Source organism: Bos javanicus, chromosome 10, assembly GCF_032452875.1.
Source record: "Bos javanicus breed banteng chromosome 10, ARS-OSU_banteng_1.0, whole genome shotgun sequence".
NCBI lineage: Eukaryota > Metazoa > Chordata > Mammalia > Artiodactyla > Bovidae > Bos > Bos javanicus.
The window spans coordinates 14,897,568-14,923,833 of record NC_083877.1 but is presented as its reverse complement, the minus strand read 5'-3'; the positions used below and the strand labels follow the sequence as shown (position 1 = coordinate 14,923,833).

Here is a 26,266-nt window from a genome sequence, read left to right as displayed (position 1 = left end):
AATTTACCTTTTGTTGTTATTAGAAAATAAAATTATACATATATTATGAGCTTATCATAATCAAACAAACAAAAAAACTCAATACCATTAAACACATAACTAATCAAATTCCAGAACATTTCTCCATGTAGTCAAAGCTATAATATTCTTTACAGTGCAAGTTCAATTCTTTCCTTCCTAAATCTACAAGGGTGTAATCTTCCATTCAAAGATCAAAAACAGAGATTCTTTGACAGAGAAGAAACAATACCTATAGCTGCATCCTACGTCTAAAATGATTAAAAAAAAGAAAAAGAAATTAGCTAGGCATATTGCCTAGCTTGGAAGAAACAACACTGAAAAGGCCTTTTAAAAATCTGTTCGATAAATTAGTGTTCAACCCTCAAAGTTCCCCTAAAACAGCAATGTTTTTCAGGGAAATGTAACCGAAGTTTTATATATAATATATATATATAAATACATATATAATAATTGTTAATATTACAACGTGTTGATTCCAGCCCTTCCTTTCCCTACTTCCCCCACAAGTCTGTTCTCTATGTCTGTGAGTTTGTTTGTTTTCTATTAGGTTGGTGCAAAAATAATTATGGTTTCAAACCCTGAATTTTAAATCATTATAATTAACCTCAAACATATCTTTATTAATGAAAAATAGGAACCATTACAATCAATACATTTTTGCCAATAAGAAATAAATTTGTTTCCTGTAGCATAAAAATCTGTGCTTCGGGATTCAAGGAACACTTGGAAAGTATTTTCTGCATCCTGCTGGTTGTGAAAGCATTTTCCCTGCAAAAAAGTTGTCAAGATGCTTGAAGAAGTGTTAGGCAGTTGGTGAGAGGTTGGGTGAACATGGCAGATGAGGCAAAACTTCAACTTGTGAATCACTGGCTGTGCAAAGCGCAGTCAGGTGCTGTCACAGAGAAGAACCGGGCCCTCCCTGTTGACCGGTGCTGGCGGCAGGCCGTGCAGTTTTCAGTGCATCTCATCAGTCTGCTGAGCATTCTTCTCATATGTCATGGTTGCACTGGGATTCAGAAAGCTGTAGTGGATCAGACCAGCAGCGAAACACCAAACAGTGACCATGATCTTTTTGGGGGGCAAATTTGGCTTTGGGAAGTCCTTTGGAGCTTCCTCTGAGTCCAACCACTGAGTTGGTTGGTGTTGGTTGTTGTATAAAATTCACTTTTTGTCACATGTCACAATCCAATCAAGAAATGGTTCACTGTTGTTGCACAGTATAAGAGAAGATGACACTCCAAAATGACAATTTTTGATTTGTGGTCAGCTAATGAGGCATTCACGTACCGAGCCTTTACACCTTTCCATTTTGCTTCAAATGCCAAGTGACCACACAATAGTCAATGCTGAGTTCTTGGGCAACTTCTCCCATTAGTTGTAAGAGGATTAGCTTTGAGGATCCTCTCAGTTGGTCACTGTCACCTTCTGATGGCCAGTCATGGTGCTCCTCATTTTCAAGGCTCTTGTCTCCTTTGTAAAACTTCTTGAGCCACCACTGCACTGTAAAGTTCACTCGCAGTTTCTGGGCCAAATGCATTCTTGATCTTGCAGGTTTTCTCTGCTGCTTTATGACCCATTTTGAACTCAAACAAGAAAATCGCTAGAGTTTGCTTTTTGTCTAACATCATTTCCATAGTCTAAAATACAAATAAAATAAACAGCAAGTAATAATTCATTAACAAAATACATAAAGCAAGAAATGCACATTAAAATGATGTATAACCACAATTAAGAACATATTCCAGTATCAAATGGCAAAGTTCAACAATGCAAAACTGGAATTACTTTTGCACCAACCTAATAGGTTCATTTGTGTCACATTTTAGATTCCACATATAAGTGAGAATCATACAGTATTTGTCTTTCTCTGATTGACTTAGTAGAATAATCTCTAGATCCATTCATTTGGCTACAAATGGCATTACTTCATTCTTTTTTATGGCTGAGTAGTATTCCATTGTTTGCATGAACCACATCTTCTTTATCCATTCATCTGTCGATGGACATTTAGGGTGCTTCCATGTCTTGGCTATTGTGAAGAGTGCAGCTATGAACATAGGGGTGCATTTATCTTTCTGAATTAGTTTTGTCCAGATACATGCACAGGTGTGGAATTGTTGGATCATATGGTAATTCTACTTTCAGTTTTCTGAGGAACCTTCATACTGCACCAACTTACATTCCCACCAACAGTGTAGAAGGGTTCCCTTTTCTCCACATCCTCTCCAGCATTTGTTATTTGTAGACCTTTTAATGATGGCTATTCTGACCAGTGTGAGGTGGTATACCTCATGGTAGTTTTGATTTGCATCTCTCTAATAACTGGCAGGGCTGCCCTTGTGGCTCAGTGGTAAAGAATCTACCTGCCAAGCAGGAGACACAGGTTGGAGCCTTGGGTCAGGAAGATACCCTGGAGAAGAAAATGGCAACTCACTTCAGTATTCTTGCCTAAGAAATCCCATGAACAGAGTAGCCTGCCAAGCTACAGTCCACTGGGGTCACAAAAGAGTTGGAGACGACTTAACAACTAAACAACAATTAGCAATGACAAGCATCTTTTCCTATGCCTCTTGGCCATCTGTATGTCTTCTTTGGAGAAATGTCTGTTTAGGTCTTATGCCCATTTTTCGACTGGGTTGTTAAGAGTTGTCTGTATATTTCGGAAATTAAGCCCTTGCTGGTCATATCACTTGCAAATATTTTCTCCCATTCCAACAGGCTGTCTTTTTGTTTTGTTTGTGGCTTCCTTTGCTGTGCAAGGCTTTATGTTTGATTAGGTCCCATTTGTATATTTTTGTTTTCATTTCTATTGCCTTGAGACTGACCAAAGAAAATATTGGTATGATTTATGTCAAAGAATGCTCTGCCTATCATCTCTTCTAGGAGTTTTATAGTGTTTTATCTTATACTCAAGTATTTAAGCCATTTTGAGTTTATTTTTCTGTGTGGTGTGAGGATGTGTTCTAACTTCACTAATTTAAATGCAGCTGTCCAACTTTCCCAGTACCACTTGCTGAAAAGACTGCCTTTCCCCCCCATCTTACAGTCTTGCCTCCTTTGTTGAAGATTAATTGAACGTAAGTGTGTGAGTTTACTTCTGGGCTCTCTATCTTGTTCCACTGGTCCATATGTCTGTTTTTGTACCAGTAGCACACTATTTTGATTACTGTAGCACTGTCTGAAGTCTGGAAGGGTTATGCCTCCTGTTTATTCTTTTTCCTCAGGATTGCTTCCACAATTCTGGTTCTTTTACAGTTCCCTATTTAGGCTTATTTGTTCCAGTTCTGTGAAAAATGTCATGGGTAATTGAAAGAGATTGTGTTAAATCTGCATGTTGCTTTGGGCAGTATAGGCATTTTAACAATATTAATTCTTCTAGTCCAAAAGCATGGGATATCATTCCATTTCTTTGAATCATCTTCAATTTCCTTTATTAATGTTCTATAGGTCTCATCATAAAATTCTGTCTTTCACCTCCTTGGTCAGGTTTATTCCAGCGGGGGGGGGTTGGGGGGGGGGTGGGTGTGATTTTAAAAGGTTTTTTTTTTTTTAAAAACAACCCAATCAAAACATAGGAAGATCAACAGATGACCACGAGGCAAATGTAAAGACATTCAACATCACTATTAGAGAAATGCAAATCAAAGCTACCATGAGGTACCACCTCACATGAGTCAGAATGGCTGAATGGACATCATCAAAAAGTCTACAAATAACAAATACTAGAGAGGCCGTGGAGAAAAGGAAACTCTCCTCACTGTTGGTGGGAATGTAAGTTGGTGCAGCCATCATGGAAAACAGTATGGAGGTTCCTCAGAAACTAAAAACAGAATTACCATATGATCCAACAATCACACTCCTGGGCATATATCCAGAGAAAAACATGGTTCAAAGGGATACAAATGCCAAAGTTCACTGCAATGCTGTTTGCAATACCCAAGTCATGGAAGCAAACTAGATACCCACTGACAGATGAATGGATAAAAAAGATGGACATTTATACAATGGAATATCACCTAGTCGTTAAAAAGAATAAAATGCCACTTGCAGCAACATGGATTGACCCACAGATTATAATACAAAATTAAGTCAAACAGAGAAAGACATATCACATGATATCACTTAAATACAGAATCTTTTTTAAAAAAAGATACAAATGAATTTATTTACAAAATAGAAACAGACTCACAGACTTAGAGAACAAACTTACAGTTACCTGGGGAGAAACAGATTGGCAGTTGGGGACTGGTAAGTACACAATGCTATATTTAAAACAAATAAGCAACAAGGACCTACTGTACAGCACAGGGAACTGTGCTCAACCCTCTGTAGGAACTTACAGGAAAAGAATTTAAAAAAGAACACATACATGTGTATGCATGTGTATGTGAAACACTTTGCTGTACATCTGAAATTAATACAACATTGTTCATGAACTATACTCTGAAATAACAAAATTTTAATAAAATTTTAAAGGTTTTTTTTTCAAATAGTCTCTTTCTGATATTTCATTGTTAATGAAATGCAACTGACTTCTGTATGTGCATCTTGTATCCTGCTACCTTGCTGAATTCATTTATCAGTTCTAGTGTTTCTATGTGGAGTCTTCTGGGTTTTCTATATATAGTATGTCATCTACATATAATGACAATTTTATGAGGTTATTTCTTTTAAACTTCAAATTTTACTCACTGTAATAAAGCTAGCTACCCAGACATGAAAAATCAAAAATCCTAAATAAAACTTAAAACTAGAAACAATCTGATTGGGTTTCACATTAAAAAGATCCAATTTAAATGACAGGATACTTCAAGTCACCATTTTCTAAACCAGGTTCAAAGGGTTAATAGATATTCAAAGTAATATGGTATTGTGGCAAAACCAATCAAGGAAATTCAAGATTCTGTAATTCCCCACCATGCCCTACCTTCTCAAATATTTACATATTAAAGGTCCTAAGAAGTCCTGCAGAAAGAAGTATGTTAACTCTGTATCCAATATTTTGCAAAGTTACCTGGCCACTAAACTCTTCATTATTATTATTATTCAATCACTGTCATCTCATTTCCTAGCACTTCACAAAAAAAGAATTTTAGAAAAACCAACAAGATCTTCAAATTTTCCACTGTACACCTGTTGTTACAGCAACATTATTAAAAGCAGCCCCTTCCACTCTTAAAAGTGTCCCACTTTGGATGATAAATTATATGGTCACCCTAGAATTAACTCTAAAACTAAACAGATATTTTAAAGCCAAATGCCAAATTAACAGGGCCATGTTACTACATGCAGTTAAAATGTTATACAGATGATGATTAATCTTGATCTCTTTTTCTCAAACTTCTGAAAAAATTCTCCACTAGCAATCATATATGTTCAAAATACTCTGGACTACTGAATTCTCGCTAAATGAACTCACAAACCAGATGTAGACAGTGAAAGATATCTGTAATTGCATAATTTTTAAAAAGTGTCTATTACATATAACTGTAAGGAAAGGAAAACTCTTGAAGACATTACAGCACGTCCACACAAGACATTTTATGTTTTAAAAGGTATTTTTTTTAATTATTTCAGTTCTCAATTGTGAGAGGTCCTCAGAATTCTTGACTTTATTTTCACTCACTCCAATCTTCCTAGATGACCTCAATCATCTCATAACACTTTGAGGTTAACAATCCCCAAATCTTCATTTCTAGCCTAGCCTTTGTCTTCTGAATTAAAATGTTAAACACTTCTATGTCCCAGCAGTCAGCTCAACACATCTAAACTTAACAAATCAAACTTCTCTCAAACCACTTAACCAGTTATTCAAGCCAGAAAACTTCTATGCCACCTTCTCCCTCACTCACGTCTATTTTCCAAGTCACATCAATCCTACCACTTTAAATGTCTATTACCACTTTAATTCGGACTACCATGATCCCTTTCCTAGATGTCTGTAAGAAATTCTCCTTGTCTCCACTATTATCTTTTCAAGTCATTCTTCACACTAGAGGTCTATTCTAAAATAGAAAGATGATCATGTCACTCCTGAGCTTAAATCTTTCATGATTAGCCACTAGACTAAGGATAAAGGGCAAATTTCTCAGCATGGCCTAAGAGATCCTTCATGATCCAGTCTTGGACACTGCCACTAAAAGCCCTGTTAACCAGCTTTCCATCCTCCAGGACTTTCATACACATGCTGTTTTTTAATAACTCTCCTCTCCTCTCCCATCCTAATCTTCTTCTAGTTAATTTCAACTCATTCAGGTCACACCTTAGAAGTCATCAACTTTGGGATACTTTCCACAGGCTATCCTCAATATTAGTAAATTTACCTTCTTATGTGCTCTACAATTTAACCCAACACAGTTCTCATGCCAAAATGTAGAGAAGCCCTATTTACTTGTCTGCTGCTGCTGCTAAGTCGCTTCAGTCGTGTCCGACTCCGTGCAACCCCATAGACGGCAGCCCACCAGGCTCCTCCATCCATGGGATTTTCCAGGCAAGAACACTGGAGTGGGGTGCCACTGCCTTCTCCGATTTACTTGTCTACTTTCTACCAAACCACAAGCTCAGTCTATACAAACTGTTTTGTTCACTGTCAATGAATATGAGTAACAATGTTCTGGCATCTTGAATATTATAAACCATATTGGCAGTGTAAGCCTATTAGAAATAATATATATTCTCTCTCACAAATAAGGACATTACATAATTCTGATCAGTGCCTACTCAGCATGTTACTGCTATTTAAACAGTAACTTACTTAATTTGGACAGGTAAAGAATTTTGTTCTTAATCCTACAAAAATGGGGGAGTTACAGAAACTTCTCCAGTTGCAGAAATGTAGGGTTAAGAGAGAGACTGACATATAATCAAAAAGGCCATCTGACTAAAACTGAAAAGGGAAATTAAGATACGAGGCCAATTTAGGGGTTGTTAATATCAGCATGAAACTATGAGAGTCTGAAATAATAAGGGTGATAACAGGGAAGGGAAGGAAGGCACAACATTTAAAATATTTGACAAGACTTGGAAGTGAAGGATGTAGCTCAGATGGCTCAGAAATACACACAGTTTGCCTTCCTTGAGCGCCCAAACTAGGTCAGGTCTCCTTGTTACATGTGCTTATAGAATTTTGTTCTTTTCCTTTACAGAATTTAGTACAGTTTCAGACTCATAATTTCAACATGAGAAGTTCTGATAACAATTTGCCTCCAGCTGTCCACAATTACATCACTCTGTCATATAGAAATCCAGACATGGCTCTACTGGATGTGCGATAAACATGCCTCAGTGTCTCTCATTACCTTTTCTCATGCTGTTCCCTCTGCCTGAAACAATCTCCCAGCAATCAAAACCTTTCGAGAAGTCTCCTCTTTTGAGGACCAGTTTAAAATAAGCCTGGCCAGAAGTGACTAGTCTTCCTCTCATGAATATACTGTTAACTGTTTACACAGTTATTCTTTTATAGCTTTTTATTACAGTTGTTCTAGACATTTCTCTCCTCCACAACAAAGGCAAAACTCCCTGAGGTTAGCTCTGGGGTGGCGGTGCAGAGGTAGGTGTGAAAAGGCTGAAGAGAAGGAAACTGCAAGCACAAACAGCGGCAGAGGAGAAGGTAGCAGGAATTCAACAAAAGTAAGTCTAAGAACACCACCCACGCCCTCTCCTAAAGGAGTCTTATACTGGGTACTACAGACTACAGCCTTTCCTCCTGCTCCTCATGTTAGTTATTGGCAATATTATTTCTAGAAATCAATGCCCAAAAGAAATACAATGTAAGCGACAATGGTTAGCCACACATGGAATTTAAAATTTTCCACTAATCACTTTTTTTTTTTTTTAGATGAAATTCAGATACCTTTATTTGGCTAGATTCTCATCAAAATTTTCTGTCTGATATTCATATTTAAGTTAACTTCAGCCCTGAAAATTTGCTGATGTTTAGATAACACGCATAAATATGTCATAGGGAATATAAATCATAATCATGACATATATGGAGTGCTTTTTCAGAAACTGTGTAAATTAAATACTTATACCTTATTTCATTTTCAAAATGATCATATAAAACCACAACTCTTATGACCCCTGTTTGATAGGGAAGGAAACTGAGGGTTGGAGATTTTTTACTTGTCCAATTGTGAACTATGGAGACGGGACTTAGACTCTGAAGTCTTTGCTGGATTATACTGCCTTGTGGATGACCAAATACCATTAAAAACTAACAAAAAGAGCATCAACATGATTCTAATGAAGGATGTCAAAAGGTACACATTTTACTCCCAACTCTTCCATTTCACCCAGTACTTGAGGGAATCATTGGGAGAGGTGAGGTGAAACCGCCTTTTTCGTTCTGATAAATGAACACAGCTGCCTAATTTAAAATAATTTTGGCTCTACCACTGGACTTCATGTATCATTTTTACTGGTTATACTATTTAAGTTAAATTTAGATGATGTTGTTGGTTGGTCTCTAAGTTGCGTCCAACTATTTTGCAACCCAGTTGACTGTAGCCCACTGGCCTCCTCTCTCCATGGGATTTTCCAGGCAAGAATATTGGAGTGGGTTGCCATTTCCTACTCCACACTAATCACTCTTTAAAAAGTAAAGAGAAAAAGGTAAAATTCATAGTATATTTTGCTTAACGCAGTATATATCCAAAGTAGTATCATTCAAACATATAATCAATATAAAACAACTGAGATATATTCCTTTATTTCCACGCTATGTCTTCAAAATCTAGTGTATCTTTTTCTCACAGCCACATCTCAAATGTGCAATAGCTACAAATACAATAAATAAACCACAATGGAAAAGAATATGAAAAAGAATATATATATATACACATATATGTGTGTGTATAACTGAATCACTTTGCTGTACAGCAGAAATTTATAAATGAACTATACTTCAATAACATTTTTTAAAAGCAAAAATAAAAAAGTAACTAAACAATGCAGCTCTAAAATAATATTCACCCTGTCATCCACTGGCTCCAAACCAATACCCTGGGCTGTATCTGACTCTTGCTCATTAATGTCCAACCTCACACACGTACTTCCATGGCCTCACCTTAGATCTTTGCACCAAAACCTGTACCACCTTCAAAAATCACCAATTCAAATACTCCACTCTCCAACTACCACCTATTCTTACGTGCTTAAGCACCTTCACTCCAACAACTCAACTTTATCATGACCTCCAGTTAAGTGATGTTTATCACTCTCTATCCCTTCAGCTTAGATTCCTTTTTTTTTTTTTTGGTGGGGGGGCATGGTATAGCATTAAACATTCCTGTGCAAAATCCCCTTCCCCACTCTATGCCTGGCACACTCTACCTGTTCTAACTTTACAACTCAGGCAGACAGAAGAATGCATGCACACAGGCAAAGAGATGTTACAATACACTCATAATCATCCATCTCAATAGATATAGGCATCCTACTAAATTTTCCAGTAACCAGCAAACTTCCCACAGAAAGATTAACTTGTGCATCTTTCCCTTGTTCCTCTCATATCTCCTTTCCCCCAATACTACCTTTAGGAAGCATAGCACTAATGTCAGTCACTCAGTCATGTCTGACTCTTTTCGACCCTTGGATTAAAGCCCACCAAGCTCCTCTGTCCATGGAATTCTCCAGGCAAGAATACTGGAATGGATATTCCCTTCTCCAAAGGATCTTCCCAACCCAGAGATTGAACCTCATTCTCCTGCACTGCAGGCAGATTCTTTACTGTCTGAGCTGCCAGGGAAGCCCACTTAGGACGCATGCATAAAACCAATGACTTTCTCTAACAATGTTATTTGGTATATTTGATATATATTTTTTTTAAAAACTTGCAAAATTAAACAGCATTTTTTGCTAATTATAAAAATTTAGATTCATATAAGTGCAGGAGAACCAAATTATCTTTCATATAATATATGAAAACCATATATAACCATGTAACCATATAAACCATATATAACCATATAACCAGAATCCCAGAATATAAGTTTCATGAGGGCAAAGAATCTATTTCATTCCCAACCTACTACTGAGCAACTAACCTAAGTGTCTGGTACATAAACCAGCCTTCATTTTTATTGATGGAATAAATAAGAACCTTGCTGTAACCAACTGTGATATGAAAGACCAAACTTGAAATAGACAAAAGGAAGGGGGAGGAGAGAGTGCTTATTTGTTTTCAAGATTTAACACAGAATATCTATAGCCCAGAAAACGCATAATTATTTTTACTTTACATAAGACTTTTAAAAGTGTATCAAACAAAACAATGGACAAAAATCAAATATAACTTTCAATGGTTTGCATGTGTGCGTGCTAAGTAGCTTCAGTCATGTCCGACTCTTTATGACCCTATGGACTACAGCCCACTAGGCTCCTCTGTCCAAGGGATTCTCCAGGCAGGAATACTGGAGTGGGTTGCCATGACTTCCTCCAGGGGATCTTCCTGACCCAGGGATCAAACCATTGTCTCTTACATCTCCTGCATTGGCAGGCAGGTTCTCTACCACTAGTACCACCCAGGAAACCCTTTAATGGTTTTTCCTTTAACGGTTTAGGCATCCACTAAAAAGCTAGATTTCTCCTATAACTGATTTAATGTCTTCATAAACTATACCACAAACACATATAAATCTAAGCACTTCTAAAGACTCAACCAAGTGTGGATCACTGTGGCCATTAACCAAAGCCTCCTTTTCTTCCCCAAACATCACTGAGCATAATTAATAGATTCCATGGGCATGAATATCTGCCACAGTTACATATATTTTCAAAATGAGGTCTCCACTTGTGGAATCCTTCTCTTCAAAAAATGCTATGTCACATTTAAAAATTTATAGAATTGTGATATAATTAATAGTTTAATTAGAAGCAATGGCTTAAAAACCACCTTACAAGTAAATAATACACAAAACTATTATTTCACTGCTAGTTTTGATTTTTAAAGTAAAACATATTAATCAAGCTGCACGGAGGAAGTGGGGAGGAAACAGGATGTGGTTGCACAAAAGAAGGCCTCAAAGTTTTGGAATACTCTGTTAAGTCTGGTGTTTGTTTTACCAGTCATCTATAAGTTACACATTGCTCTACAAAGTTATACATATTATTCTGCATATATATTTATTTTTCTAAAGCAACCTAGCTTTCTCTCAGAAAAGAACACAATTCCTATTAACACTCAATATAAATCCTAATTGAACACTAGCAAATATTTTGTATCATAAGTTTTGCAGCAAGTTTACAACGTCTTCCCATTAAACACAAAATGACCATACACAAATATCTATCATACTCCCTCCCTAAAAGGAAGCATTGGAAGAGCTGATGCTGAAGCTAAAGATCCAATACTTTGGCCACCTGATGCAAAGAGCCGACTCAGAAAAGATCCTGATGCTAGCAAAGACTGAAAGCAGGAGAAGGGGATGACAGAGGGCAAGAAGGTTGGATGGCATCACCAACTCAATGGACATGAGTTAGAGTAAACTCCAGGAGATGGTGAAGGACAGGGAAGCCTGGCATGCTGCAGTCCATGGAGTTGCAAAGAGTTGGACACGACTGAGTGACTGAACAACAAAAAGGAAGCATAAAGAATAAAGGAAGAAAAAAAATTAATTCACAAGCTCAAGGAACAATAATTGATTGCTTAAAAGAAAAAAAAAGAAAAGAAAATGCACAGGTCCATTTCTCTGACCAAACACAGAAAAGGAAAAGAAGAAAATTACTTACGGGTTAATACAAGAAAATTTCTCAGAAATAAAAGACAAGTACCTCCAGTCTGCGCCACCAAATACTTCAGCACAATGAACGAAAAAATATCCATACACAGTTTCCATATCATGAAGTTTGAGCACATATCATAAAGCTCCTAAAACTTCCAGACAGGTCACTTGCAAAGGTTCAAGAACTGAAACATTGCTCTTTACTCCATACAATACGGAAATCATCTTTAGCTTATGAGAGTAAAGAAGAGAAAATGTCTATTCAGAATTATATCATACTTCAAACTGGAGTTTCAATCAACAGATAAAACAAGTGTTCAATTTTCTGAAAAGCTAAGATTTGTCAAAGATTTAACAGAAACTGAGTAAAATGGTTAATTTCAATGTTCACTTATTTAAATTTCTCCTGCTCCTAAAGATTTTGACTACTTTAACTTAGTTTGGCAAAAAAAAGAAAAAAAAAACCCAAAACAATACTTTTTAAAAACCATGGGGCAGGAAGGGTTGTGGGCAGGGGCAGACAGCTGGACAAAAGAGATACAGGAATCTAAAAACCTGTATACATAAATTTTTCAAAATAAAAAGCTATTTTTATTACTCAAAATCATTCACATGGGAAAGTTGAGGAGAAACAATTAACTTTCTTAACTATGTCAGGAATGCAGAGATTCAAAGTTAAGTAAAAGGTAGAGATCAATTACGCATGGCTCTACTGCCCATCTTAAGCAGATAATTTACACAAAATAGTACATGTCCATCTCCATCATCCTGATTCCTTTCCGTCAAGAACCGTGTCTTAATTATCTTTGTATACTGATGATTAACACAGCACCAGGCACACAATACACACTCAAATATTTACTGAATAAATGAGTATAAGAAAAGGCCTAACTATATAGAAAGTAAAATATTCTCTTCAATACTACATTTTTAACGTGACATAGACTATAAAAAGGAAAATATTAAAGGATCAGTTTTTAAATAAAATGAAAAAATTATTTTCATATTAACGAGGTATAATTGTGTGTCCTGCGTGCTTACTTCTTCAAATACTCTATAAAGAAACAGAAAGTGAAGTCGCTCAGTCATGTTTGACTCTTTGTGACCCTATGGACTGTAGCCCACCAGGCTCCCCTGTCCATGGAATTTTCCAGGCAAGAATACTGGAGTGGGTGCCATTACCTTCTCCAGGGATTGAATCTGGGTCTCCCACGTTGCAGGCAGACTCTTTACCGTCTAAGTCACCACGGAATCCCCTTCAAATACTCTCAACTCATAGCTAATTAATAAGAGCTTGCTCTTCATATCAATATCCTTTTCCCCCTTAACTTTATTTGCAGAATTACCTTCAATAGAGGACAAACTCCCTGAATTCCAACAGTATTCACAGTATCCTCACCACTGCCACCAGCCTCGCTGTATGCACACAAACACACATCACCTTCAGACTCCATTCCTTCAAATGGGTTAAGCAATTAGAATGACAGATGTCTGAACAACAAAAAAATGCATCACTTTTAACAAAGCTACAAAGAAAACTGAAATCTGTATGCAAAACAAGATGTCCAGTATCACCCTCCACACTCTGCAGAATCACCTGTTAAAATCGGCAGTTTCCAGAGAATAACTCAGTACAGTCTGAAGTGTTTACCTATAAGAAAACATGTTCTAAGCAACTAATCAACCTGTAAGTAACAAAATTCAACCTACACAATAATTTTAACACATTAATAGTTTATATGCAAATATGACTAATTATAAATGAGTCTTACCTATATACTTTCCACTGGGCATGGCAAAGTTGCCACTTATAAAAACTTAAAAATACTTGCCACATATACCAAGAAGTAACTTTTTTAAAGTAGTATGAAATTAAGGGTTATTATTTTCAATCCTTCACCCTTCCCAGTAGTCTCAACTATAGCTGGCCTGACCATCTAAAGAGGGAAAATTAACAGCAATTCCAAAATTCATGTTCTTTGCTCTAATTACGATCAATTCAAAATGCTTTAGAAAAGATCTTTCACCTTTAAGATGCTACTTTATTTTGATATATTAGAATAATTTTTGTGACAAAAATCCTCCTTTTCCAATCTTAATTTGACATCCTGCAGAAAGATGCTTGAGATACACAGGCTGAAGTTTTTCAAATAAAAAAGAGTAGAAAGTGAAAAGCATTCAGTCCTGTAATCTCTAGGTCCCACTTTAAAACGACAGAGAAAGGGAGAAAACAAAATAGGTCAGATGCAAATCAGCCATCTTATATATATGCAGTAAGAGCTAATAATGGGGCTTCCCAGGCTGTACAATGGTAAAGAATGCAAAAGTGATGAGCATTCCATTCCTGGGTTGGGAAGATCCCCTGGAGGAGGAAATGGCAACCCACTCCAGTATTCTTGCCTGGGAAATCCCATGGACAGAGGAGCCTGGTGGGCTACGGTCCATGAGGTTGCAAAGAGTCAGACACAACTGAGCACGTACGGATGAAAGAGCTAATAAGATCTGCTAAAGAGGAAATTATCGACTAAAATTGGGCTAGAGGACATCTGTATGGATTTTTCATTTATTCAAGCTATTTCCATCCCCTACTATAGGAAAAAAAAATGGCAATAAAGGGTTGAGACACAGCCTTGAAAAAATAAAAAATCACGCAATTCCCACACCATTACTGACTGAAAGTATTGGAGCACATTTATTCAGTTCAGTTCAGTTGCTCAGTCGTGTCTGACTCTCTGCCACGCCGTGGACTGCAGCATGCCAGCCTTCCCTGTCCATCACCAACTCCTGGAGCCTACTTAAACTCACGTCCATTGAGTCCGTGATGCCAATCAATGCAATGGAAACCATTACTACTTAGCATTTTTACTATAGAGACACAGGATACAATTAAACAGCTCTGCTTAGCAAACTTGCCTTGAAAATGGATCACTGTTATCTATAAGTACAACTTTTTTCTTTTAAATGATAAAAAATATCATGGATAAGAAGATGAGAATGATATTCCCATTTTAAGCTACACTGTGTATCTTACATAAGAGTGTTCAAGGTCTCAAAAGTTTTGACTCTCTGGGTTTTTTATAGTCTTGAAAATAGAGGATTCCCCCCTCCAAAAAATACTCTGATTAAATCTATTCATGTTTACTGTATTAGAAGTTAAAACTGGAATTGTTGTCTAATGGATATAATTTTAGTTTTATAGAACATTCTGGATATTGGTTGCATAACAATGTAAATATATTTAATAGTATTAAACTATATACACTTAAAAGTGGATAAGAAGTAAATTTCAAGTTACGTATATATTACCATAACTTAAAACTTTTAAAGAAAAATTAAAACAGAAAATTTTGAAAGATTGTCATTTAAAATATAATACATTGCTTGTTAAATCAAAATATTAAACTATTCAAAAACAAAAAAAGCAAAAACAGTCTTTATTTGACATTTTTGCAAAGCTCTTTAATGTTTGGTTTAATAAAGACAGATTCATTTTCATATCCACTTTCACATCCAATCTGCTTCAGGTTGTTCTGACTGGAGTACATGAAGAAAATTCAGCCGCATGCAGATATGTAGTGAGAAAAGATGCAATATTTCAATAGCTCTCCCAGGTAACTGGGGCTTCCCTGGTAACTGAATCCACCTGCAATGTGAGAGACCTGGGTTCGAATCCTGGCTTCAGAAGATCCTCTGGTGCAGGAAATGGCAACCCACTCCAGTATTCGTGATTGAAAAATTCCATGGACATAGAAACCTGGCAGGCTACAGTCCATGAGGTTGCAAAGAGTGGGATACACAAAGTGACTTCCACATTTTTTTTTTTCAGATACGGATATTCTTTCATTCTTCACAAAAACTCAAGAAGTGGCAGTTTCTTAAAGGCTGCTCCAATATGGAATGTGAATCAATGAACACTTCCTACTCTTATGTACTGAAATCCATTGATCTATCTTACATTTCTAATGGAGCATTTTACCATTTTGCAATACCATGCATTGATTATTTAGAAAATAATAGTTGAAAGTTATGTAGTCCTGCCAATGTTGATTTTGACCCTTTTACTGTACAACTTTGCTATATGACATTCATTAATAGCACCACTGATCTTATCCCCCCAAAAAAGTATTGAGAAACTATCAAGCTCAAAGTGGTAAACACAAGGCTCCCCAAAATTCTATTTTCACTTGAGAGCCAGAATTTATCATTAGCAACAAATACTGTCAGTGTGTCTTGTGGTACAAACTCACTTGATTTAGTTTTGAGAAAATGTCTGCCAAATACCCAAGTCTTCGTACTTTGTCAGCCTTTCAAATAAAACGGTATCCCATTTAAAAAGCAGCTGGTTCAGCATGCAACTCAAAACCTGTACTAGTTCTTTTTCTTGAATTAACCATCAGATTTGGTGTTTAGTAAAAGCGGTTTACAGGACTTTCATCACACAAAATATACTTTAAAATGTGCTCAAGGATTGAGACATAATAAAATTAAGTTTTACTGCTTCATCATCTTAATTCCAAGTACATGATGATGTTCCAAACTAGTACAGTTTAATACTACTGCCTTAATTCACACAATTTTACCCACCACTGATTATGCAAATGCCAATGTAGCTAATGGGCTTCCCTGATGTCTCAGATGGTAAAGAATCTGCCTGCAATGTAGGAGACCTGGGTTCAATCCCTGGGTCGAGAAGATCCCCTGGAGAAGGGAATGAGTACCCACTCCAGTATTCTTACCTGGAGAATCCCCATGGACAGAGGAGCCTGGCAGGCTACAATCCATGGGGTCACAAAGAGTCAGACATGACAGAATGACTACCACTTTCAATATAGCAAATAATGCCTTACTTTTACTGAGAAAAGTTTTGACCTGGAGGATCCCCAGAAAGAGTCTGGAAAACTAACAGAGGTCTGGGAAACAGACTTTGAGAACCACTGTAATAGCTGATGCATTACTTGGGTGATTAAGAAACAAATATTTTTGGTCCATATCCCTCTGTGAGAGTGTTTAAATACACGTTTACACGGTGATAGGCTTCCCAGGTGGTGTGCTATTGCTAAAGAACCTACCTGCCAGTGCAGGAGACATAAGAGACAAAAGTTCAATCCCTGGGTCGGGAAGATCCTCTGGAGGAGGAGGGCATGACAATCCACTCCAGTATTCTTGCCTGGAGAATCCTATGGACAAAGGAGCCTGGCAGCCTAGAGGCCATAGAGTCACTAAGAGTCTGACATGACTGAAGTGACTTAATAGTAGCAGTTACATGACAACATTCTCAAACCAACTGATACCCAGCACTTCATTCACAGTCATAACTCAAACATATAATGAGTGACAGAATATGACAGATACTTCCTAAATAAATAACAAATAATTACCAAATACCTACCATGTTAGACTCTGAGCTAGGTGCTTCTACATTCCCTTTTTGGGGTAACTCACAGAAGCCCACAGACCAGACTGATAATTTTAATATATGAGAAAAATATTTACCCTGAAATATTTCAGATCTTATTTTGTAGATTACACTTATGTGGCTACAAGAAAAAGTCTTAAAATTCACCATAAAGCATAAGATAGCATGTTTAAATTCTATTTTAAGCAGTATGCCATGAAGCTAAGAACAGGCTTGCTCACATTCAAAAACCCAAATACAAAATGAACTGCTCTGGCTGTGTACTGCGAGCGCGCCATAAAGAGCCTGCATTCCATTCTCCTCAAGCCAAACAACCCTTACCTGTGACAGTTTTCATTCCTATTCTTACGGGAACCTCAAATATAACTTTACTGGAGTTACATTAAACATTGTCAACTATTAAAAAAATTCAGCAAAACCATCAAGACAAGTTAACAATTTTTAGACATATACACTGATAAATCCACAAGCTAAACCTCTACAAATATACATATGAAATATCTGCATTGTAAAAAAGAGAAACATTCTCACTTTGGAACATGCAATGGAAAGAGCTTCAACATAGTATACTGTTAAGTGAAAAAAGCAAGTCAAAGTATACCATGTATAATAAGATTATGTATAGCAATGTATGTACATTCATTTAATAAATACTGAGTTCTATGTCCCTAATTTGATTCAAACCTAGACATATACAATAAATTACAAATGCTAGACACAATTAAATGTCCACACACAGAAAACTGAATACACAAATGGCTACATATGATTCCATTTATATGAAGTGTTCAATATAGGCAAATTTATAGGGCAGAAAGCAGATAAGCGGTTGCCTGAGGGTGAGTGAGTTGTGGGCAATAGGGGTGATAGCTAAAGAATGCAAGATTTCTTGGAAGGGGAAGGGAAAAATATCCTGAAATTGGTTGCAGTAATAGTTACACAACTTTGTGAATATATTAATATTAAAGTACCATTTAATTGTGCACATAAATGGATGAAATGCATGGTATGTGAATTATACCTCAATAAGCTTATGTTCTTTCCGCCTCAAAAAATAGGATACCAAAGTGGCTGCAAGGGGTGAAGTGTGGGTGGGGTGAAAATGAAGACTTAAAATTTTATTCTACTTACTGCTGTGTCATTACAATGAGAAATATATTTATTATCTATATAACTTAAATGTGAAAGGTAAACCTAAAACAGTCTTCCAAGATAGCATATTAAAAAGCTGAGATACTACTTTACCAACAAAGGTCCGTCTAGTCAAAGCTATGGTTTTTCCAGTGGTCATGTATGGATGTGAGAGTTGCACTATAAAGAAAGCTGAGCACCGAAGAATTGATGCTTTTGAACTGTGGTGTTGGAGAAGACTCTTGAGAGTCCCTTGGACTGCAAGGAGATCCAACCAGTCCATTCTGAAGGAGATCAGTCCTAAATATTCATTGGAAGGACTGATGCTGAAGCTGAAACTCCAATACTTTGGCCACCTGATGCAAAGAACCGACTCACTGGGAAAGACTGATGCTGGAAAGATTGAAGGCGGGAGAGAAGGGGACGACAGAAGATGAGATAGTTGAATGGCATCAGCGACGCGATGGAAAAGAGTTTGAGTAGGCTCTGGGAATTGGTGATGGACAGGGAGGCCTGGTGTGCTGCAGTGCATGGGGTCGCAAAGCGTCAGACACAGCTGAGTGACTGAACTGAACCGAAAACAGTCTTCATGAATTATTCTGGATTCATCTACGAAGCAGCCATGAAAAAAAGTGTGACAATATGACCCTATCTCAGAACACTGACAACTTAAGACTGTTACATAAATATATGCATCTGCCCCCTCACTAACAGAAACAAATCTTGAATGGAATTTGACAAACGTATCTTAGGCACCTACTGTGTCCGTGTCCATAAGGTAGGGCTAAGGGAAAACAGAGTGGCATACAAAGCAGAACACTAGTCAACATGAAAAAAGCAAACTAGCTCTGGCTTTAAGGAAAAGACTTTTGCTGTACAGTGGAGGAGGCAAAACACACACACAAAATGTACTGGGGTCAGACTAGAAAATCTTGAATACCAAACTGAGAGCTAAAGCTTTATCCTGATTTCAATGAAAAGCCAGTGGAGTGACAGGATGAAAGGAGTGTTTGGGGAACACTGACCTTTGGGCAACCAAAGCGGGAAATTAAAAGAAGAGAAGAATAGCAGGAAAGGTTAGAAAGAGATGAAATTTTTGAAAACAGGAACATGTACAACAGTCCTATGAAAGTTACTGATATTTCAAAGTTACCAGCTAATGTTCAAAGGGTTTGTTTTGTTTCTTAATCTAAGGTGAAGCAGAAAAGGAAAAGATTTCTTCATTTTGATGAATTTCAGAAGTTCATGACAAAGAATGAAGTTTTACCAGAAAATTCTGAGGGGAGGGGAGACTTAGGGAGTTTTTTTCATGTGCTACCATGAAACGAAGAGTAGACGACGGAATCAAAACCAACAGGAGTTCCACAATTTTTAACATGGAAGAGGAAGTAGTAGTCACAAAGTCACAAACACTTTGTAGGAAGAGTAGCAAAAAATGCATAATAATTAGCACTATTTCTTAAATTGTAGCAAAGGAAAACTTAATATTTTAAAATTTCTCTATCACCTACCTCCAAAAAATCCTAGTCATACAATTTGTTACATAAATGCTGAAGATTTAGGTGAGGACCGAATTTAACATGTCAAAATTTAGAGTTTGATCAATTTCATATCTTTAATTTCATCAGCTGCTCCTTCCACAGTGCAGTACTTTTCAGATATTGCACAAGTAATATTTTTAATTCAACTCACATACTTTTATTAACTGATTTAACCCATAAGGTTCTTTAAAACAGAATAAATGTTTTCACTGCCAAAGGAACCTCCTCGCTCTAACAGCCTCCCCGAAACAATGTCACCTACCAATTTTATAATATGGCAACACTTTGCTTTGAGATTAAAAACACAGCTAAAGCAAATATTCTCAAAATCTATTTCTATTTTCATAATCTATTTCATACTCTATCAAATGTTCTGATTCAGAACATTTATATAATGTTGACTTAATCTATCTCTGCCATCATTTTATAACCTTATCTGACAGATTTATAGGAACAGAAATAAGAAAGGTATAGACAACGAACAAATCAAAAATTACTTTTCATTGAACACTTCACCTAATCAAAACACTATTTGCACTGTTCCTGAAGCACAAAAAACGGTCTGTAGAATACATACATTTAGTTAGAATAAAACACTGGCAAACTTTTGTATCAGGCTGTTTGTCAAGTCATTGTTTAAAAAAGCAAAAAGTGGAAGTAACCCATTGTCCAATGATAGGATGTATGTGTGTTAGTCAATGACTCGTGTCCAACTCTGTGACCCCGTGGACTGTACCCCGTCCATGGAATTATCCGGGCAAGAATACTGGAGTGGGTTGCCATTTCCTTCTCCAGGGGATCTTCCTAACCCAGGGATCAAACCCAGGTCTCCTTCATTGCAGGCAGATTCTTTACCATCTGAGCCACCAGAGAAGTCCAATGACAGGGTATCAGCTGAATAAAAGACAATGTTACCTTTCAAATGATCAGAGAGACCTCTACTGACTACCCTGGAAAGACAGCCATGAAAACAGCAGATTACAAATAAAGAGTATGAGCTCTCTTTTGTGTTGAATATACATATGCATTTGCTCTAAGAGAGAAAGTCTAAATGGATACCCAGATGCTAACCATGATATTTCTAAGTACTGAGATTACAGGTGCTGTTTATTTTTGTGCTTACTTTTCAGTATTCTCTGAGGTTTTCTCAAGTAAAATGATATCTGCAAGAATTAATGCCTATGATTCCAACTAAAAAACTCCAAACTCTTCCCTGCAAAAAGCCCAAGAAATATCCAAAAATACCTTGGCACAGAGCAAGAGGGAAAGTATTAGCAACAACATAACTAGAATTCTTTGTGAGCGAGGCACCCTCAAGGGTTCCAGGACTGACATGGCACCTTGAAGGCAGCCTACAGCACAGAGTTTTGAAATCACAAGTCCTAGGCTTAAATGCCTGCCACTTTCATGTGTATGACCTTGGACTAGTCATTTACCCTTTCCTGGCATACTTTATCAATAAAAGGGAGATACTACTTGCCTTTCCTATCTCAAAGAACTGATGGAAAAATCAAATGAGATAATGTGATACATTAGGAACTGCAAAGTACCATATAAGGTATTATTCAAATACATATATTAAAAAACAAACAAAACCAAGGTACTTAATGCCACAGCAGAATACACTAAAACCAATTCTATGACGTAATGACCAGCAGTTTTGTTTTTTAAGACTACCTCTCGTTATAAACACTGCAGTTTTTCAGAAACTTAGACAATTCTTCCCATTCCTACTACAACTCTAAGCCATTTTCTTTTCTTATCCCTCGTTACGAGCAAGAAAGGGTACAAATTACCCTGAACTCAAAAGCCTTTCCAAGAACCCTGGAGTAGCACGTTGATGGAGTTCACCAGGAGAAACCCAAGGTTAATCAGCTATGGACTCAACACTAAGCACTACTGCAATCAACCGGGATTACAAGAGACTCTTTGAAGAGAAAGACAATACGATCACCCCGGAGAAAACAGCAGAGCAACAGGAGATATTTCAAAACGATTATATGAAATACTTAAAAACCAGAGTGTCTTACAAATTGTTTTTAAATGCTGTTCATAAAAATGGTGATTTAAAACAAAAACCATCTAAATGTGGCACTTCAGCAAGGCAAGTTATGGAGATTCAAATCAAACTCATGAATATTGTCAGATTTACTTGCTTCCATCTAAAATAAAAGCAGACAAATTACACCACAAAGACCAAAATTAAATGGCTAGTTCTTGAAAACAGAGAGGCAGAATACAACAACATAATTTACTGACAGGCTTGTATAGATACTACTTTTAAAGGTATGGTTTTTAAAGTTTGATTTCTCTTCCCCTTGAATTCCATTATTTACTTCACTAAATGATAATGAATTTCTTCCTTTCCACTGTTCCTCCTGAGGTAAGATGGCAATATAACCCAATTTGACTTAAAAAAAAAATTACAAATATTTTTTGCATTAAGTATTTTAAGAGAAGCTACATGAAGCTGTCAGATTAACTTCCAAGATCATCTGGCCATCACACCCTCCTGCTTTTAAACTCCTAAAGATAATAAAATGCTCACTCTCTACATTCTTACAAATGTCATTTTTGGGTATTCCCCTAATGAAAAATTAAACCTTCCATAAACAAATGAGTACAGAGAATTTTTTGATATGTATGACTCACAATCTAATTTTTATTGGCAGTATCTATAAGTGTTGCAGCTTGCACTTGCAGGAGATACAGACCAATCCATTTTTCCCATCTGAACCTGCAGATTTGTTTAGATTTAAAGGGCCTCACTAAAATGGGTCATGAGGAAAAACATTTACAACCCACATTTCTTTTTGCTATGGATTGTATTCATAATTAAGGTAACAAATCACTCTATTTACTCTAAGCCTCACAGTTGGAAATCCATTGGTATACTTTGTTGTCACCTAACACTTAAAAAAAATGAGTTTTTCTTAATTTTTACTCTGACTTTTCATTCCTTATTAGGAATAAATGCTATTTACCTCCAAAAACCACACACACACAAAACCACTTAGAAAATATTATTTCCAAAAGTATCTTCCAAAGCTTACTGCAGAGAAAATTATATATACACATTCTCAAATAACTATGGTAGGCGTTCGTAAGATCATCTCCTCCCCTTAAAAAAAAAAAAAAAAACAGCAAATGTAACCACAATCAAATATAAACAAAATATTTAACACAGCTCTCACCAACTAAGCAATTTATCACAGCTCCTCAAAGTACTTGGTACACACAATGACAGACCAGTATGTCAAGAGCAGTTATTACAATTTGAAGGAAAAAAACACTGTACAACAGAACATAATAATAGAAAAACTTTAGAAAAACTCAAGTAGATTCTGGAGAGAGCAAAACAGGAGACCAGTTTTAGAAAAATAATGTTTCCCCCCATGTGTTTAGCATTTATCTGATGCAGGCTCATTTTTGTAAAGAGAAACTTTACCTAACAAGACTCACACCAGGGATCTGATCTATCCCCAAAGGCACTTTCTTAAAATGAGAAAGAACAAAGGAGGAAATCTCCCAGCATGTGCTTTCCATACCAGTTTCTTTGGACAGCATCAAGAGTGACAACATAGCCAGCTTTACTCTGTAGTCCACGTATAACAGAACTGATTAGCCATCATTCCGAAGGATTCCTAACAAAATAAGTACTAGAATGCAAAGATCACAGCGACATAATAACTGCATTTTACAACTACAGAAAACATGTACCTTAAAGTTGCATACTTTTTTAAGAGTTAATTACCTCCAAATATTCAAATTCCTGGGGCTTTTTCATTTAAGTCCATAGTTTGAAACTAGAAAAAACGAAACCACCCATTCTCGATTTGCTCTCCCTTAATTTGCAATTAAAAGTAAATTAAAAAGAATGACGCTCAAAGGCAGAGTCTAAATATACAAATTTTGTAATGTTAACACTGAAAATTTATTGGGAAAAACGATCTCTCGGCGAAGCTTTCCACTGAGAAACTCTCCAGAAACAAACCTGCCGTTTGCCTGTTCTAGGAGTTATCGTTTCATTGTAAGAGAGATAATTCTTTAAATAATTTTTACTAATTAGGAAAAGACGACTCTCCCCCCAGGATTTACAACTGTATATCCCAATCTCCACTCTGACAGCGATGTCAGTTCTCTGGGTCAGGATACAACCAGCTGCTCGGTTCACACGTAGGAAACCACAGAGAAGGGAATATCGCGTTCAGAGCCTCGAAATAATACGCGTTAGTTAAAAACTGCTTGCTACTAAACCAAAATTATTCAAGCGGAGCCCCATTTGTCACAATCCAATCACAAGGGTTCCACCCCCCTCCCCCAACTGCTTGTGTAGTGGTATATCTGCTTCGGTAAAGAAGCCATCATCAGGTAAAGAAGATTGGGGTGGGAGAAAAAGCGGGGAAAAGGGGGCATCCTTTCATCCAATTTCGCGAGGCGTGAGTAATTGGTACAGTTGAGAGGAACGGAGGAACGTTCTATTTAACTGGAGGTTGAAGTAGGATGAGGGGACAATTTCGTTCAAATCAACATGGCCAGCAAGATGTCCCTACAAACAAAAGGCAACGGGGGGATATAAACACGAACCATTCACCTCCATCAGCTATAGCATCGCCATCATGGTGTGTGCAGAGACCCCCGAAGGCTCCTCTCACCCTCCACACCAAGCCAAAAGGAAGAGATGGAAAAGAAGGGAGAGTAGCTGCTTCCCACCACCTACCATTGCTTCCAAATACACACCCTTCGAGGGGGTTTCTCCCCGCGGTTGCCCGGAATCAGAGATAAAGAGTACCGTCCCGCCCAGGCAGACTGCCCCGCTACCCCCCAGTCGAACCTCAACGCCAGCCTGGGGTTCACTAAACTTTACTGGAGCTTCTCCCCTACATCCCCACTCCATCGCCCCAGGATCGCGCTGCCCACAAACGGGCACCCCGGGCGCCTACTGACAGGCGGGTAGCCGGGGAGAGCCGAGTCCGGGGCGGGGGCGGCAGGGAGCCACGGAGGGGCGGGGCGGCCAGAGCCAAGTTCCCGGGGGTCTGAGGAGAGCGCCTGACAGCAGCCCGGGACTGCAGAGGAGGAAGAGGAAGCAGCGGCGGGGAGGTTTCCCAATCCCCCCAACATGAACACCCATCCCCTGCCCCCGCTCCTCACGGGGGGCGGGGAGGCTGCCTGGAAGGTGAAGAAGCCGAGCCCCAGAGACAGCCGCGGCCCCCACCTCCGGACTCCCGATCTCTTCCCCCGCCACCCCCGCCAGAGGCGCCCACAACAATAACACGCCGGGGACGACCCGTCAGCGCCCCCGAGGCACCCGGGGCCCGCGGCCCGCCGCTGCCGGGCCCCCTCAACTGGGGCCAGGCGCGCCGATCCTCTCTACAACTCCAGGCCCATGTGGAGTCAAGCCCGAGCGGCCCCCCAGGGTCGGACCCATCCCCCCCGGCACAAGCGGCGCCGTCTCCGCGGCCGAATATTAGAAGTGAATTCGAGCTGCGCTTTACCTTTAGTTCCGCACTGTCCGCCATCTTGCGTCTGTCAGCGCAAGCGCAGTGAACCTCGCCGGGGGCCGCCGCTAGGCCCGCCCCTCTAGCCAGCCTGGCCCCGCCCCGGCCCGTCCCCTCTCTCCCCTCCACCTCCCCGGCCCGCCCCGGGCCTCCGCCCCGCTCCGGGCGCTCGCAGCCCCGCCCCGGGCACGTACAGCTGCGAGACGGGCACGTACTATTTAAATAATGGCGCCAAGCGAGGAGGTTTGACAGTTACTCCCCCTCTTTCTCCCCGCCCCCCATCCTTGCCCGGCTGGCGCCTCCAGGGAAAGGCCGGCGCTGGAGGGCTACTGGCCTGAGCCCCGCCCCTCCGCGGCCTGTGGAACTCTTCTGCAAAGCTTCTAAACCTGCAGCCACAGCAAACAGTAATGCCCCTCTCCCCTAATCAGCAAGTCCTTTTCAGCACCTGCTACCTGCGAGGCTTCACGTGGGCTGCAAATAACAATCCGTTACATTTAAAGGATCACTTGAAGCATTTCCAGGTTTATTAGCTCAGATCCTCATCATGAAGCAGTGAGGTAGGCAGGGAAGAGATTACAATTTTTTGTGGTATATATGTTCAGACATAAAAGCTCAGATAGCAAAAGTGACTTGCCCAGATTAGTACTTAAAAGAGGTTGAGGACGTTCATTCATTAACTTACTTATTTTCACAAATATTTATTTAGCGACTATGTACCAGCCCTGCTTATAAGGGATATATATGTGTGTATATATAAACATATACTTTGGGAAATTAAATATAATACAACAAAGTCCCTGTCTCCGTGTAGTTCTCTAACATGGAAAACAGACAAGTGAACCAATAAAGATACGATTACAAATGGTGATGAGTACCAAAAATGAAGAAATGGTCCAGTGAGAGAAAAGGGGGCATGGAAGGAGATGTACTTAATCC

At 38.3% G+C, this 26,266-nt stretch overlaps 1 protein-coding gene across 2 annotated transcripts in view; it reads right to left on the bottom strand.

The window, feature by feature from the left end:
* Positions 1-25,438, bottom strand: part of PIAS1 (protein inhibitor of activated STAT 1) — a 127,913-nt gene extending 102,475 nt beyond the window's left edge. Inside the window, exon 1 of one of the 2 annotated variants that reach the window (XM_061430177.1) lies at positions 25,328-25,438. In XM_061430177.1, coding sequence (XP_061286161.1) covers positions 25,328-25,351 — 24 coding nt within the window. In that variant the 5' untranslated portion in view covers positions 25,352-25,438. Of the gene's footprint in view, positions 1-24,552; positions 25,104-25,327 lie in introns of those variants that run through there. The other variant, XM_061430176.1, reaches the window with a different exon arrangement.
* Between the last annotated feature and the right edge of the window lie 828 nt (positions 25,439-26,266).